This window comes from Mycteria americana, chromosome 1 (genome assembly GCF_035582795.1).
Source record: "Mycteria americana isolate JAX WOST 10 ecotype Jacksonville Zoo and Gardens chromosome 1, USCA_MyAme_1.0, whole genome shotgun sequence".
Lineage (NCBI taxonomy): Eukaryota > Metazoa > Chordata > Aves > Ciconiiformes > Ciconiidae > Mycteria > Mycteria americana.
Genome location: NC_134365.1, coordinates 116,374,291 through 116,391,473, shown reverse-complemented (window position 1 = coordinate 116,391,473; position 17,183 = coordinate 116,374,291). Strand labels below are relative to the sequence as shown.

Genomic DNA, 17,183 nt, shown 5'->3' with positions numbered 1-17,183 from the left:
CACATTTTTCTGATATCAAGAGAACACTATTATTCTTAATACAGAGATCTCTGCCATAACGAACTAGTATGATTTTTCTGGAAAATCTGCACACCCATGACACAAAAGACATTAAACTTTTAAAGTCACAGTTGTAGGTTATAGGGTTTTCTTAACACAGCAACATTATTAAAGTTTATTAACAACATTATTCAACATAACGACAACATGGTTTTAAGTAATTTTCTTCTTATATTAATGGGAGAGCATGGTAAAAAATATCAGTCTGCTCCTGATAACGCCTCACATTTCTTCTCAAACATTCTGCATCAAATCCCTGATTATCAAGCGACATAGCACGATGAAAACTATTTTGGATGTGCTTGCCAACGAGAACAACAAAAAGGCATGAAAAAGTCATTGCTTTAGTTATCAAAAATACGTTCAAAATATTGGCAAGCTACATGTCCTGCAAAGACCTGTGACTTCACTGGAATTCTTAAACACTTCTGAGTATCCCACTTGCCAAATATATTCCAGTTTTGCAGGTCTGCTTAGATACTACAGCTCCATGTGCTTAATATGCCTTGACAGTACATTTCTGCAAGTCACAACAAGCAACTCAGCTGGATAATCTCCTGAACGTGATGGAGGTCTAAAACCCACAGTTTCAGTTCAATCCTAAGCAGGCATTCAGAGATGCTTTTTCTAAGCTAACACTAAATTAGCAGCCTACTAAGTAACAACATTAATTCAAAAGAAATTATGATCTACCAGAATACTTATATTCGTTCTGAACCATCTTTTTCCAGTATGTTGAAGTCAAGTGTGGCTTTCCATGCAAAATCTGATTTAACACCATGCTTAGCATCCTACAATCTATGACCAATTTGTTTCAGTATCTTTAGAGGCAACCCCCACCAAGTACTGAGTCTAGTTCAAATTCAGACACACATGAAAAAGCTTTATCATTAACATTCACATTTTTAAGGGGGGGGAGGGGGAGAAGAACACTGCTTTCTAAAAACTACAATGACAAGAAGGTTATGGAGCAAAAAGCACTATTTTAATAAAGCTATTACAAGCATTGATTCTATTTCTCTTTAGACTTCTCTTACGCAGATATTTACATTGTACTTACCCATACCACAAGAAGCCTTCTTTGAGGTATTGGAGCACTTAAATGATAATTAATTTTGGTTATATAATTAATGAAAAAAACACCAATCCCCCAAACAAACAAAAGAACCCAGCCCCTACCTGAATGCACGCGTGCACACACACACACACACACACACACACACACAGAGTCATGTATTATTACCATAGGGTATTCCAAGGCGCTCCTGCTCCTTTCGGTAGCCTTCCAATGCTGCAGCCCATCGTGTCACTTGTTCAGAGGTTTCATCTGAAATTGTTGTAATATGTTTTGTTCCATCCAAGGTTATCACTTGAGCTTCCTCAACAAGGTGAGCTTCAGCCTCTGCATGATGAGCATCTGGATCAATCACTACCTCCACAGTCTCCACAGGCTTCACAATTTCAAGGATGTTTAACTTGGGCTCTATCCCTAGGTATAGAAAGAACAAACACAAAACTTGAAGATAGCAATGCAAATATGACAAAAAAAGTTGTTTTAAAGCCTTCTGATTAATAGGTGTTAGTATACTTAGGAAAGAAGCATGACACAAAAGCATCATAAAATTTCTGCAAGTGTCCTAAATTAGAATGACATAGCCTATTATACACTATATACTTTAGTAAGGTAAATACAAAGCTGTCCCTCTTTCCTCCTCCAGTATAACAGCTTCCTGTTCTATTTAGGTGATCCATGTCACATATCTTGAACAGAATGTTCAGCATGTGGGCATAAAGAACAAGTATTCTGGTCTGTAAGAAATATACCAAACTGAAGAAAAAAAAAAAAGCAAACCCTAAAAAAACAGAACAAGCATCCACCTCTTTCCTCCAACCAAGATGCTTTTCTTTCAGCCTTTACAATATTTCCCCGATATCTCTGGGGTCTACACACAGGAGTTAACATTTTCTTTCAGTACCCTGGAAGAGGCACTGTGTTCAACAGCAAGTTAAAAGAAAACTAGAAAATTCTTCATGTTTTAAGCTTCATCAGCGAGTCATGTTTTGGTTTTATGTCTGTCATTTAAGATATTAGACCATGGACTTGGAAGAGATGTCTGTATCTATTCAGCAGCAATAAAGAACACATTCACTAATGCTACTAATGCTTTGTATCACCACCTTCTCTGAGATACCTTCTCATCTTCTGAGAAGGTATTTAGTCTAACTGGTGCCTCACCAAATTTCTGACACTGTATAGAAGACTTTTCTTGTTATTATAATAAGCTAAACAGAAAAAAATTCTTTCAATTTTTGTGACACATAATTTCTATTATAATAACAACTAACAACAACACTTCTTCAAGAGATTTTTATCAAACATATTTGCACATTAGAAAAAAAAAAAAATCTGTAAAATTCCATTTTATTATGACTTGGAAAACCTTGACTAGGGTTAGGCAGTTGAAAGTAGGATTCACAGAACATCACATGGCCAGAATAACTTCAGTATCTTGTGCTGTAAGGTATTACTTTGTGTTCCTCCCATCTAATCTGTATTAAAGCTCAGTGTGAAATGGTAGGTTCTGTCGGTGACAGTCTTAAAAGCTAAAACCACAATCCATTCACAGTTTATAAGGGAAAACAAATGGAATACGTACCTGTAGTACAAGTAAGAACAAACCAAGTCTTTTTCAGACAAGTATTTCTCCAGAGTTTAATAGGAATTCAGCTTGAGAAAAATATTAGAAAGGGAACACTACAAAGACCATACAACATGCAGCAATATGAAATTAAGGAAGTGAAAATAGATGTAGACAACCAGTAAGTGGTTGATTAGATGAAGAAGCAAACGTAGAAAAAGCAAACAAGTAGCTTACTTAGGAGAGTAAGTGTTTTATCTAGGCCACCTAAGATTGACACGCGCAGCACAGACTTGTTTTAAAGTTAGATAGAAATGGGTAAGGGAAAACACTAAGGGTTAAGTTTCTATTTTTTTTGAAGATACTATCTTCAAAAACAAAAGTAAAGAAAAAAGCTTCTAGAGAGAAACAGTTTGCTATTGCTCAACAAAATAATTCACTGTCTGTCAAATAACTACATGTCAAAAGAACTGTGAATCTACTGCTTTATCCATAATGCAAACATGGAGATCAAAGTGATGAGTCTCTGTAGAGGAATCAGCCTCTACGTAAAAATGTTGTGAAGTAATAGTCTGCCACCTAACCTACTGCAACGTTAGATCAACATTAATTCACTGGGTTTGTCTAATATCTCTTCTCACATCTCTACCTACTGCATAAAAAAGCCAGATGTCCAGTCTTCCTTGGACAGCAAGTAAGTTGTGGAACACAATGTGACAATGTCACGCACCCCAGAAGTACAAACTGGTACAAAAGCACAAAAATTCAAGGACATTAGCTATCAAGACATATCCAGATGTTGCCAGTACAAGCCCCTTCACTGCTAATTGTCTGAAGCTAGAGAATATACTAGGGTTAAGACTGACCTACAGGCAACCTGTTTTTGTTTTTTTTTTTCTCCTTGAAACATCTAGTATTAACCACAGCCAGAGACAAGACATTAGTCAAACTGCACCTTTAATCTAAATCAGTATGTTTCATTACACTTATGAATCATTCCTTTACAGACTAAAAATAATAAAAGCCTAGTTATTGCAAAAAACAGTTTAGAAACCACAGTCATATGAGGAGTTACACACTTAAAATAGGACTCAGACTTCAGCTACCTAATGCCAAAGAACCTTTTGTGCTTAACTACCACTTAGTCCCAAAATCTGTGTATCTATAGTACAGCTACATATGCATGCTCAGAAATTCTCAAAGCAGCTAGACACTAACCTCTTATGTCAGTCAAGTGTTTAAAAAGTAGGTGGGAACAGCATCCATTTAGGAAAATGTTAATCTTGCAGGTGTGCTTTGGGTGTGCATAACAGACAGAACTGAGCTCGACACAAACAGCAGCTACAGACACTTTCATGCACAAACACAGCCTTGACTCATTTGAATGACTTGAATGTCAGGTTCACTGGACTACCTGTTCATATACTTTTCAAACAACAAGAAATAGAAAGCAAAACTACATTGTCCACCTCCATAATACAGGTCTCTCTCCTCCTAATGCTCAAACCAATGACTGTCAGAGATTGCTGCTCTCATTCTAGCCCTTTCAATCTAGTATCCGTCTCCCACAGTTACTCTGAAAAAAGTGTAGCAAGTACTTCCATTCAAGCTTGCCTCTACTCTGTTGATTAAGGAAGTAGAAAAAGCAAGAAAAGATTCCTTCAGGTGACAGACTGCCAGCCAGATTTTCCACCTCTGAAGTTTTCCCAAAAAAGATTTCAATCTATGTCACACACCGAGCACTCAAATTTACAACCTGAAAAGTTTATCTTCCCTCTCCCCACCTGTTTCTTTTCTTTCAAAAAAAAAAAGGCAAGCAATTAAAGATAGGGTCAGAATCCATTTTATCATATGTCAAAAACAGCTTAAGGATGGCAAAATGTTAATCTGATACTATCTATAGTCAGACAGGCAGGAGAAAGCCTTGATCAGAAATAACTTGTGTCTGGATTGAAAAAAAAAAAAAAAAAAAAAGACCAAAAATATTTGCTATGGAGGTCTTCAAAATTAAAGCTTTTTTCAAATTCTTTGACATACGATGCAACGTAGTTACTCAGATCTCCACAGACTTGCAAGTGGCTTAGTTCAGAGCAGTACAGAACAGGGCTGCACTCAAAATTGCTGTTCTCACAATAGCAGGAAAACCATACACATCTCCATTCTTCAAACCAGAAGAAAGGAGTTAAGGCAAGGGGGAGTAACAGAATGGTCTTTCTAGTAAAAAGAATAAACAGGACTGATATTTTATCTGCTGTAACTTATATTAAGATATCTTTGTATGAAATGCTATAAAAGAACTACAATGGACTGTATTTCAGCTGGTGTTTATTCCTTTGAATTTACAGATGGCCAATCAAAATTTGATAGAACACTTGAACTGACATTAACAGCTTTTCTCTTAAGAAATAAGAGAGCCCAATCCATCACAAGGATGAGCATCACTAATTACTGCTAGCTGAATTCTGTATATTATACAAGTTGGGAAAAAATAAAAATAAGTAAACTGAGAATCTTTCAATACCTCATCCATACAAGAAAAATATGCAGATGGTGTAAGAAGTAACTTACAGATGGTGTATGAGTAACTACCCACCCTTAATGAAAGCCTCATACTGTAACTGTTACTATTTGACCCAGGTTTGTTTGGGTTTTTTCGGGTTTGCTTGTTTGAGGGTTTTTTTTTGTTTTTGTTTTGTTTTGGTTTTTTTTTTTAACTTAGAAATTGATATGACGTTATTATAAAATAAAAATTTCAAATAGCATCAATCTATGACATTTACTTTAATTACTACTACTTATAACCACAGTACACAATGAAAGGGACATTCTGAAGCTACGTGGCCATTCAGTGATTTTCTCAATTTTACAGCTAGAAATAGTAGGAGATTAGGTTTGCTCACAAGCACTCCTACAATATTAATTTGTCTGTACAACAGACAAACTTAACTGCTTACCTTGCCTAGATATTACTTGCACACTGAGTTGCACTGTTCCATCTGTTTTTACTCCTTGATCAAAAAGGCTTCGATCTGGGTCCAGCTTGATAAAAGAAAGAAAGAAAAAAAAGTATTAGTCTCACAGTTATAAGAAACTTATTCTCCTTTAATCTTTAGAAACAGTGTCTGCAGCAAATTTTCTGAAGAAGCATGCCAATATTTTTAGTACTATGTAGACCTAGTACATGACAGAAAGAATTTGATCGGAATTTGAAACATGTCACTCTGTTCTGTTTAAGGTAGGTTCACTTACAGGGGCATTTTTTAACCTAAAAAAAGCAATGCAATACCTGGAAGTACCTTCACTTTGTGAAAAATATCTACACTTCCTTTTCTCAGTTTTTAACACCTTCATAAAAATTCTTGTATTTAAAGCAGTATTCTCCCTGTTTCTGGAGAAGCCACAGATGTCTGATTATAACTACAAATAAAACATGCAACTAAACACAATGCGAAACAGTTATACTGTCTAACATGTGGTGATGCCTGTAAAAATAGTGTGTGTGTGTGGGGGGGAATTTCTTGAGTAATGTTTTGCTATCTATGCCCCTGAACAGTATAAAAACCTCGCTTTATTCAGATTCAAAACAAGATTAGACTCACAGAATTTCAGGCAGCAACAAATGACGTGGGCTACCTCAAAAGAACATAGTAGTGTTGTTGCCCTCATTCTTCTTTCACTTGCAAGGTGGTAATTTTTTGCTTTCTTATCCTCACCCCAGGAACCCCAAAAGTATTTTGATTTTATTCACACTGTATTAGTGCGTACATATTAAATGGTCTGATGATAATGAACCTGACATAAAATTAAACTCTTAATTGTAATTAATATACCAAATGAAGCATGAATTCCACAAACAATGGAAGAAAGGGACGAAGTATCTAAAACGCTTCTCCATAAGAGGTTAAATCTTTCATAGCCTTTCAATTTACCTGGATATCTTGCAGGCAAATTTCATGTGCATCCAAGGAACACTGCAGTCGGGGTTCCAGCAACTTCTTAAGATTTCCAATTGGTTCATTGATGTCAATAGCTTGACTCACAAATTCTGCTGTGGTGTAGGTTTGCTCAACGATGCTTAAATACCAAATTAATACAACAAATCATTACCTACATGTTAATACAGTAGGTATAGGAAAACTTAAAAAAAAGTTAGAGTAAACTACATAAAAGGTAGTACTGAAATCTTAATACCGTGCAGAAAAACTCTTAGCTTGAATAGAGAGTAAATTACTAAATTGGGTCCCATTGATTTTACAGTTGTGTAACTCTTCCTTTTACCCTGTCACCATTAAAAAGCTAGGTTAAATACCAAGATTATTTTCAGATGACTGTTTTCAAGAGATTAAGTAATGATTAGTATATTAAACATTATTAACTTGCACGTAGAGTAAACTAATTCTATTTGCCTTGCCAAGACTGTATTTAAAAGATATTCAAGTTAAAAGCAAATACAGAAACTTAACAGATAGGGGAAAAAGAAGGCAAAAAAGTCCTCTCTCACACAGAGTAATTGTCCATGTCTTTTCACCAGTCAGCACAAGGATGTGCTTAATGCATACAAGAGACAACCAGGAGGAACTACAGCAACATAGAGCCTTGAAGGAAACATTAGTCACGTGTCATGGTTGTCCTGCACTAAAATGATGACAGTATTGGCATAAGCATTCAGAAACATCAGTGTTATGGGACTCGTGTCTTAACAACGACCTTAGACTGTTGGTCTCTCTACATTTACACAGAAGGAAATCAGAAAATATACAGACATAGCCAGTTTGTAAGTAGTAAAAATATAGAAGGAGCTCAGAATAAGAAGAAACTAGTAAGTTGTTTTGAATCCATTCTCCAAAACAGGTTCTTAAAGAGCAGGTCACCTACCAGCCTCAGCTATTTCTATCCAACACATTAACTGCATCTTTGTGCTTTCAAAAACAGTTGTAAAAGTTAGGAGGGACGCATTAGGAAGAAAAAAAACAGGTTGAGGTAATTAAGTCAAAGGATATCAGACTTCAGTATCTATGATTTCAACAGCCCTAACAATATAGTCAATAGATACAGAACATCATTTCTGCTCTGTTAAAAACAAATGACCCTGTATAACAGTAAAGCACTGGACTGGAGAAACTGAAAGGTTCATCTCAATTACAGAAGAATACACTGAAGCTGAAAGGTTTGCAGCATATACATATCGACATATTCCTACAGATAAGAACGTAGCAAGAGATAAACAAAACAGTTTGGGATTTAAGCAATTAAGATTGAAGGACATGATAGCACTATACTGATTTCCTATAGTGGCTGCAGTTCTGCTTCAAGAAAACCACCATTTAATTAGATAAGAAACAAAGAAACTGAAGAGAACACAAGCAAAACCAAGAACTTTGTATCCAGCAAGAAAGTTGAAAAAACGTGGAAACAATCAACAGCAGGATTATGGAGATCATACTGAGCCAGTTACTTCTGCCAGTTTAAAGTTACTTCTTTTGCCTAGCTAGAAAACACTTGTACTTATTTCATAACCATGACCATCTCTGAAGCATTACACAATACCCAATAATAAATCTGAATAACCAAACTTAGTGTGTGCAGCCACAAATCTGAAACCAATTAAAGAAAACAAACAAATAAATAAATGAATTACAGTCTAAGGACCCCAAAAAGCAAAGACAGTACATACCTTTCTTCAGTGCATTCCTGTTTCTCAGTTCCATCAATTTCTATTTCTATCAGCTCCTCTGCCTCTCTCTTAGTCATGGCTAAAATATCTTAAGAACAGAGCTATGAACAGAAAAGAATTTTTTTTGTAAGTAGATGATGGGTTGTATCCTATCAAACGTCTTTTAAACCAAATACCAGGATAGCTTTTTCAAGACAAGAATTCAGCTAAAAAATAAAGCCAAAAGCTAATACAGATTTCACAAAATAGATGACAATACCTGTTCCTCAAACAAACGTTCTAGGGGCAAATCCAGGACTATAAATGGACATCAGAACAGAGCCCAAAGGCTGATTTTCTTGGAGGCATCCAAATTTACTGAACATTTTTGTTATGGGCCAGCTACAGCTTTCAGTGGCTGATTGCAAAGACCTTCTGAAAATTCTGTGACACTTACGTGTATTTTGCTGTCTAGATTCAGCTACATACTACCTACCTAGCAAGGCTGAAAGATGCTGCTTATAAGTTTAAGCAGAATTTTACATAAAATGCTCCAACAGGAAGCTAGACAGAAGTTCCGTGATTTCCTCACAGGCAAATAAACTCAACAATAAAGTGCTTATTGACTGTCCCATCTTTCCACCCATCCCTCTCACGAGCGATCACTTGATGATATGTGCATAATGAATGCATCTTGTTAAGTCCCAAACTAATGCAGTATATGTTAGCAATTAAAAGGAAAGCTATTACAGTGTCAATGAGAATATCATCACAGAGATTTTCACCCCGTGTAAGGGGGAAAGAAAGAATTACAGCCTTTGGTCTGTAAAGACATAGTTTGTATATCATGTTTCACTAACCATCCCATACATCATAAGAATGAAATACATTTGATAAAGAACTGGGCCAAATTATATTAACAGTTTACAATAAATAACACTACCAACTCATAGGAAAAGGAGTAGGAAGGAGTACAGAGGGAAAAAATCACCGTAGAAAAAGCAAAACATGCTACTATTTAAATATCCACAACAGAAGAGATTAGCAAGGTTTCCATCCTGGAATTATTCTTTTCCAGGGACTTCTCTATCCCAAACACAACTGTAAGTAAGAGAATTTATTAAAGACAACAAGGGAACTTATTAAACTTTAAAACTTCTCAAAAGGAATAGTAATCAACTAAGTTGTACGGTTGCTACAGAAAAGGTTTAAAGAAATTCAAACTACTCATCATCTCCTTCAAAAACTATTATGTAAAATTACTTTTGAAGAAATCAAGTGCTGTATGTGATATCAATCTGTAAGAAGCTACTAGGACTAGACAGGAAGTAAACAGCACCTCATTAATATCTCACCACTAGAAGCAAAATCCCAATCTGTTCTACTCACAGATCTGGCTCTGTAAAAATCCCCTAACTGCCAGGGTAGGGTCCACTGAACAGAGTCCTGGGAGTCCCATTTCCATATCACTTAATCTTGTACATCATCTTCATGATAAATGGGGAAGAATGAAACACCCCTTCTGAGGAATGCAGACAAGCTTAGTTAAATATCTGAAAGAACTGACACCTGCATGGTTACAGGTGATCTGGTTGACTGTTAAAAGAATTTTGAAATCAAGGTTTGAGCAAAGTCCCTTACTGAAAACTCCTAAAGAAGCTAGCTGATACCATAAAAAAGGGGGAAATTATTTCCTATATTAGCAATCAGATTACAAACCCAAAACAACAAGAATAAATTATCATTTTTTTTTGTGAGGAAGGGAGTTTACCAGTAAGGTCACAAAAGGGGTTAGGTTAGGATTTCTTTTCCTTGACATATTCGTAAGTTAGTTATTCAGAAAACTGTGCAGACCTGCAGAAAGAACTCACCATCTTGAATGATTTCTAGCAGAAAATATTCAATATTGGTAAAAGCAAAGTGATGCACAGTGAGTAAATATTGTAACAGTACAGTAACTGTATAGAATTAGGCAAGACATTCTGAAGTCCTTATGGATTGACTCCAAATTGGCAGCTGGACTAGTAACTGTTCACTCACTCTTCAAAGGCAGTTTGCAGTTGCATCTCGCAGGCTCTACTACATTTCTGGTTACCCTGGGGAGGTAGGAGAGGGGAGGATAGGCACAGACAGCAAGTACAGAAAGAGGAAGAAAGATGGTTCCATCAAGCACAGATGCAAGAAAGGGAGATGACGAGTGGAAAGAGGAAGAATAACATTATGAAAACATGTAAAGTCATTAACAGTCAGAGAAACTTAATGGGGAAAATTATTCACTCCTTCCTATGCTAGAATAGAGAGACTCCTGATGATATAAACATTTCACATGAAGTCTAGCAAAATTTGTTACTACAGGATGATGCAGAGACTGAAAGTGTGCATAGGTTCAGACGGGACTAAGCTTCCTGAGCCTTCCCTGAAGGCTACTGAGAAACAAGAGAACTCAAACAGCCTGGTTTGCTAGAAGGGTCGATGTGGTACGAATACCACAACAGCAGCATTTGTTTGGAGGAACATATAAAACTGTTTGATTTGTGGAAGTTACAGCCTTCCGATTTCTGTTTGTTTTTATTCTTCCTTCAACCTAAAAAACCTTAAGACCTACCCAATATCCTAGAACAAATCTGACCAAAATGCCCAACACCGACATCCACTAATGTAAGACATGGCACCTGTTAACAGAGCCTTTTTTTCCCCTGCACAACAGCCCAGTGCTACGCCAGTATCTTTTACAGTTTGGCATTTGCAGTCAGGGGAGAAACCCCATTGCTCTGTAAAGATCTATCTTTCCTTTTCCCTGGAACACAAGGAATTATGCAAGTAACAAGCCCATCCATCATAACGGGGACACAAACTCTATTACTAGAATCAGCGTTTGTTACCCTACCAGGCAATTGTGAAGTGGGGGCAACTACTGGAGCCCATATGCATTATCAAGTGATACTGAAACCCAATCACTGGAGATATTTGTGCTCCCGAGATGCTCTGGTCGTTCAGTTGTTCGTGGATCACTTGGCACTACCCATCCCTCTTATCATTCGAATTGGTAAATACCAACACAAACAGACAACCTATCCTTTACAGATCAGCTTTTGCAAGTTATCAGCCAGCTGGGATTTAAGACAAAGACGGTGGACCACTAAACGGGGTGGAGCCATGCCAGATTTCAAGTATTTTCCTGCCTTATCAACAGCCAGAAGTCAGAAAATAAGTCCGAACTGGAAGCAGTGGTTGTGCAGCAGTACCTGGCCGAACACCAGGAAGCAAACACAGCAAGATGCCAATTACCCTCGTACGTTTTCACCCAAAATAAGTTTTTACAAGCGGAAATAAGTTTTTACGCCCCAGAGAGGACGCACGGACCTCGGTCCGGGCTGCCTGACTCGCCCCCAGCAGCGACCGCAGGACCTGCGGCGGGAGGACTTCACCCTCCTCCCGCCTCCGCCGCGCCAGCTCCGCCGCGCTGCCCGAGGGGCCCTTCCCCGCGCCCCGCCGCAGCCGGCGGCCGCCGGCTCCATTTCCCGCTGGCTGGGTGGCCGGCGGGCGGCGACCTGACCCGGAGGCGCCGAGGCCCCTCGGGACGGGGCGCCCCAACCGGCTCCTCCGGCCGCGGGGCCGCCGCCACGGGCCCTCTCGCGGCGGGCGGGCAGGCGACGCCGCAGCCAGGCCGGCGCGGGCCCGCGGCCGAGCGAGGCCGCTCCTCCCCGCAGGCCCCGGTTCTCCCCCCGCCACCCCGCCCGCTTCCCCCCCTCCTCCTCCCCGCGGCGCCTCGTCGTTGTTTGAACCCGAAACGGAAATGAGACTCGCGGCGCCAGGGAGAAACGGAAACAAAACACGGGCCGGGCCGCCAGGCCGCGCCGCGCCGCGCTCACCCGCCACCGCCGTCCGCCGCCCCGGCCCCGAGCGGAGCGGCCGCAAGACACCTCCCGCCGGCCGCGGCCCTCGCAGCTCCAGCGGGTCCCGCCGCCGCCGCCCTGAGGAGGCCGTCGCGCGCTCGGGATTGGGCGGCGCGGCCCAGCGCGGGCCCGGGCGGGGAGGGCGCGCCACACCGCCACCCCCCGCGCAGGGGCGGGAACTACAGCTCCCGGCGGCCCCCGCGCGCCGCCAATCCGCGGGCGGGGGGCGGGGCTGGTGCCGCCTGTCGCGCCGAAGCGTTTCCCCTCACCCGGAAGCGTATCGCCTACTTCCGGCGGTAACGGTTGGTCGTGGGCTTTTTCCGTGCTCCCTTTCCCCCCGCGCTTGGTAGCTGAGTGGGGCCGTGCGGTGCGGTGCGGTGAGGCGGGCGCCGCTGCCCCGGGGGCCCCGTGTGCGCGGCCGCGGGGCTCAGCACTGTGGCGGCACCGGGCCGCGCGGACTGGGCGGCTTCCCGGCGTGCATTGCGCGGGGAGGCGGGGCGGGGCGGAGCCGTGCGGCGGCGGCGGCGGCGACTCTCCCAAGGTGACTGGAGCTGGGCCGGGGCGGCCCCGCGGCGCCGGTGAGTGCTGAGAGGGCGGCTCTTCCTCTGTCGGTTTGCGCTTGGGGCATCGGGCCCTGGGGCTAACGGCGCCTCCCGGCCCCGCCGCCTGTGGGGGGGCCTTCCCGGGGCGGGTGAGGTGGAGAGAGACGGGGGGGAGCGGTAGGCCGGCGGTCGATGCTGCTGCTGGCTTTGGCTGGGTTAAAATTGTTACTTTGCCTTGAAACAAGACAAAACCTGAAATTCCCTGTTTGTCTCGGTGGCGGTGCGCAGCCGAACGGGACGTGTAGCAGCGCGCTGGGCGGCCTGGTGCTCTGCGGGTTCCCTGGCTGCTTGAGTTTTCACCCCAGGTTGCATGCTGGTTTAAATGTTCCTTCTAGTTTAAAGCTCATCTCTGAACTAAATTTTTTGCTTCTTTATGCATTTACTCTGCGGAAAGAGCTAACTAATTCTGTGTTTCTGTTTTGGCTTTTTTTTTTAACCTAAAACATTAGTGTCATCATGATTCTCCATCAGATTCTGCGACTTTCTTCTATTTTTCGCTCTGCTGTTTCCATTCACTTGCGCAGAAACATAGGGCTTTCTGCTGTTGTCTTTAACAAAGCAAAAGAGCTTGATCCAGTTCAGAAGCTCTTCTTGGACAAGATCAGAGAATACAACACAAAGAGCAAGTAAGTAAAGGAAATTATTTTGAGGCTGATGGCAAAAGGGGGAAAAACATTGATTTTGACAAATGCTAGCTTTGTCGGTTGGTCTCTTAAGTACTTAAGGTATGCTTTCCTGCAACACTTATTATTAGTGTTACAAGTGAGAAGACTTGTTGTTGCATACCATAAAATATCAATTTTTCCCCTTAAAAAAAGTAAAGCTGATGTAATTCTTTTTGGGGAATCAAGGCATTCAATTAAGGCTTTTTTGTACACTACGTGAACATACCAGTATGTTAATTTTTACCCATCTATGTGCTCTGTAAATAGAAAACAAACAAACAAAACAACCCCCTTTTTTTTGGCCGTGGAAAACGGCTATTGTTCAGTCTTGTTTCCAGAAGCCGAATGGAAACAGCCTCCCAAAGCAATTGAGAATTAATGGAACTGTGAGGCCGATTCATTAAACATCTTAAGTTAATAAGCAGTTTATTCAGATGGAATCTTAGATTCTTGTAATGTTTGAAAGAACTACTTAACAGGAAACTAAAACTATAGTAATTCTGTGTAATTTGTTCTTGGGAAGGAAATAAGCCACTTGGTTTTACTGGAGGGAGATGTGTGCTTGGAGGGAGATGAGGCATATTTTACTTGGAGGGAGATGAGGCATATTTTTGGTGGCTTTACCAATCGTAAGTGATACCTGTGTTGGTACAACTGAGCATTGGTAATTAAAATAGTAACTATTTACATTAATATTTGTATCCCAAGAAATTCCTGTCTGAATCTATATGAATGCAAGGTGCCCTGTTTCTTCATTTTTTTGCTTGTTTAGTATTCAAAATATGTTCTCTTTGCAAGAACAGTTAAGCTTTACTAACCAAGATCAGTAATTCAGAAATAGCAGAGGTACAAATCACAATTTTGTTAGGGAATCACACCTGGAACAAGTGAAACTCAGAGCCCTGAAAGCCTGGATACTCAGTGTAGTTTTATGTCTCAAAAGGCTACCTCTGTAGCTTGGATTTTCATCATTGATAGTAGAAAGGCTGTACTTCACCCTGAGAACCTTGTTTATGTGTAAGGTAAGTAGGCCCTAAGGTGTTAAAATATTTGGAAATATTTTAAATGGTTTGCTTTAGTTGGTTGTCAGAAAGGTTTTTAATTCATAAATGGCCATGAAAATGTAGAACTTCCACATGAAATTTCAGAACTGAACTGTTAATCAGAACTTTTAATGTTTTTTAGGCAAGCTGGAGGGCCTGTTGATGCAGGCCCCGAGTTTCAGAAAGACATGAATGAATCCCTTGCTAGACTTAAACGGGCGTATGGTGAGGGAGATCTAACCAAGTTTCCAGAATTTAAATTTGAGGGTGAGTTAACAATCTTTCTAATTGCAAGTAAGGACTTGTTCACTGACCGGTTTTCTTAATTAATTACCATTTAGTTTTTATTTGGACCATTAATTTCATGTAAGATGCCCTTAGCAAATCTCCTTACTTTTGCACAGTTCACATCTGATTCCGTCTGACTCCTTTTTTTGATTATTTGCCTTTTCCAGTAGAGACGTGGACTTGCTTATACTGATGCTTAACAATCAGTCAGATCAGACTGTCTTAATTACCATTCACGGACCCTAAAGAAATAGCCCAAATATAAATAGAAATAGCCCAGGGCCTATTATTGTGTTTTTGGTTTTTTTTCTTCATCCTCCCACAGAGGTCAGCAGACTATAATTTGAAAACCAGTTGTCTATGTCATCCAAACTGCAATTTGTAAATTTTGTAAGCTCATCTGGAAAGTCGGTGATTTCAGAAAATGGACACAGAACTTAACTTTGTTACTTATGATTGCTTCATGACTAAATTATATTAAACCTTTTTCTTTGGTTATTTGGATATGACTTCCATTTAACTGCTCTAAGTTTGTGTTAGCATGTTTTCAAATTACCCAGATTGATTATGACAAGAAGAATGCTTGTGACGATTGGTTTATCAAGAATGCAAAGCAACTGCACAGACTGTCTGCCTTAGGACATAAAGGCAACTTAATTTTTTTTTACTGACAGGCTCATTTCTATAGCTCTTTGTTTCTTTTGCTTGCTTATGTAACTACAGCTCAATGTCATAATTGCTCACAAGCAGTTTTAGCTAAAGTCAGGTTTTGCAGGGGGTAAGCTGTCTTTCTCGTAAGCTGTAAGCAGCTGGTAACTGGGATTCAGCAATCTTTTGAACGTGACAGTGTATTTGGTTTACGTGGCAAGGTTTTAGTAGTGGGGGGCTGCGGGGTGGCCTCTGTCAGGAGAGGCCAGAGGGTGTCCACACATTCCATCAGGCTCCAAAATGGACCCACTGCAGGACACAGCTGAGCCAGTCAGTGATGCTGGTGGCACCTCTGTGACAACATATTTAAAAAAGGGTGAAAAATGCTGTCTCTATTCTCAGCCCTCCTGGGGAGGGGAAGAGCAAGAGAGCGTGAGGCTTGGTGGGCATCTGGTAGCCAGCCAAGGTGAAGCCACCATAGTCAGTGACTTGTAATTCTGATCATGCTAACTGGAAATTCTAATTTAGACTAGGAACACACCTAAAACCATTTTGGCTTTTGGTGGTATTTCAGTTGGATTAAGGAAGAATTTGATGTTGCATTGTTACTGGTGCAAATAAAACAGAGCATCTGTAAAGTAGGATCTATGGTGTTTCCTCCCCCCCCCCCCCCCCCCCCCCCCCCCCCAGTTTTAGGGATGTGGTTTCTTTATATTCAGTTTTATTTCTATGTAATATGTGAAATAATACCTACTAAACTTTAGGATTTTTTTCATAATAAAACAAAATTTGTGTGACTATAGGAACAAAATAAAGGGCAGGGGGGAGGGGAGACTGTGTTCTTTTACCACTGTTGCCTATCCTTAATCTAATTTCAACAAGTTTTCAACACTAAGTGGCTAGATGAGTAGAAACTTAATTTTTTGTCTTAGTGAAGATTACTGTGAGCTGAGCCTTACCTCTCAGACTCTTTGTAGCAAGAAGAACAGGTATTAATAGCCCATCTGTCAGAAGCCCTAACCCTTCTGAGTTTGTACCTTTGACATCAAGAACTCCTTCGTCAGTGCTGGTATGTGGAGAATACCTTTTGCTGAGTGGAGCTGAAATTGTGCACTCCATTCTGTTAATCAGCTATAATACACTAATCAAGAGGAAAGGAGAGCTTGGTTACTTGTTCTTATATCAGAGCTATGTTGGAAATACTAGTGTTGTGTCCAGTAACATTCTGGTTGACTTCATTTTCTCTGCTGCCTTCTCCCCTACCCCAGGTGTTGCTCTTTTGGCAGAATGTTACTAAGGTGCATGTCTGTCTTAAACCTTATGCATAACTCCTGTAAGGTGGAAAAGACCTGTCTCCAGTGTAGTTTATTCTTTAGTGCTGCCCACATCCAATCATACCCCGATACAAAGTAAGTGGTGGTGTAGACTGCAGTGTACAAGAGCTTGCTTTAGCTTGCCAACTTAATGTTTAGTTTTCTTTGAGTAACAGATGCATTGTGGTGTTTGAGGCTGGAATGAAAAGAGACTAACACGACTTTTCTCTCTCTCTCTCCTTCTTCCTTTAGAGCCCAACTTTGAGGAGACTCCAAAGTGATCTCTGCAGGTCGTACACCAAACAGCAGTGTACATCAATGGAGTTGTTGAACATGGCACCGGTTGTAACTTAATAAATGCAGTGTTTCAGTTTGA

The 17,183-nt window shown here is 40.5% G+C and overlaps 2 protein-coding genes across 7 annotated transcripts in view; one reads left to right on the top strand and one right to left on the bottom strand.

The window, feature by feature from the left end:
* Positions 1–12,663, bottom strand: part of GABPA (GA binding protein transcription factor subunit alpha) — a 27,402-nt gene extending 14,739 nt beyond the window's left edge. The window contains exons 1-5 of one of the 3 annotated variants that reach the window (XM_075516895.1): positions 12,518–12,663; positions 8,374–8,474; positions 6,629–6,773; positions 5,654–5,738; positions 1,304–1,549 (exon numbers count right to left, since the gene is read on the bottom strand). In XM_075516895.1, the coding sequence (XP_075373010.1) occupies positions 1,304–1,549; positions 5,654–5,738; positions 6,629–6,773; positions 8,374–8,450 (553 nt within the window). In that variant the 5' untranslated portion in view covers positions 8,451–8,474; positions 12,518–12,663. Of the gene's footprint in view, positions 1–1,303; positions 1,550–5,653; positions 5,739–6,628; positions 6,774–8,373; positions 8,475–11,715; positions 11,735–12,224; positions 12,401–12,517 lie in introns of those variants that run through there. The other 2 variants (XM_075516885.1, XM_075516904.1) reach the window with 2 other exon arrangements.
* Positions 12,424–17,183, top strand: ATP5PF (ATP synthase peripheral stalk subunit F6). 4 transcript variants are annotated; one of them, XM_075516965.1, is made up of 4 exons: positions 12,424–12,550; positions 13,300–13,476; positions 14,701–14,825; positions 17,060–17,183. In XM_075516965.1, exons 2-4 carry the CDS (start codon positions 13,307–13,309, stop codon positions 17,086–17,088), a joined length of 324 nt encoding a protein of 107 aa, XP_075373080.1. In that variant the 5' UTR covers positions 12,424–12,550; positions 13,300–13,306; the 3' UTR covers positions 17,089–17,183. The 4 variants fall into 4 exon arrangements, with proteins under 4 accessions (XP_075373080.1, XP_075373064.1, XP_075373057.1 ...); XM_075516949.1 differs by lacking the exon at positions 12,424–12,550 and adding an exon at positions 12,651–12,789; XM_075516942.1 differs by lacking the exon at positions 12,424–12,550 and adding an exon at positions 12,703–12,826.

Excerpts from the sequence above, each read along its gene's own strand:
- ATP5PF (XM_075516965.1), top strand. The coding sequence starts at position 13,307 with ATGATTCTCCATCAGATTCTGCGACTTTCTTCTATTTTTCGCTCTGCT. Across the intron at positions 13,477-14,700 it reads GAATACAACACAAAGAGCAA|GCAAGCTGGAGGGCCTGTTG; the intron begins GTAAGTAAAGGA and ends AATGTTTTTTAG. Across the intron at positions 14,826-17,059 it reads TCCAGAATTTAAATTTGAGG|AGCCCAACTTTGAGGAGACT; the intron begins GTGAGTTAACAA and ends TTCTTCCTTTAG.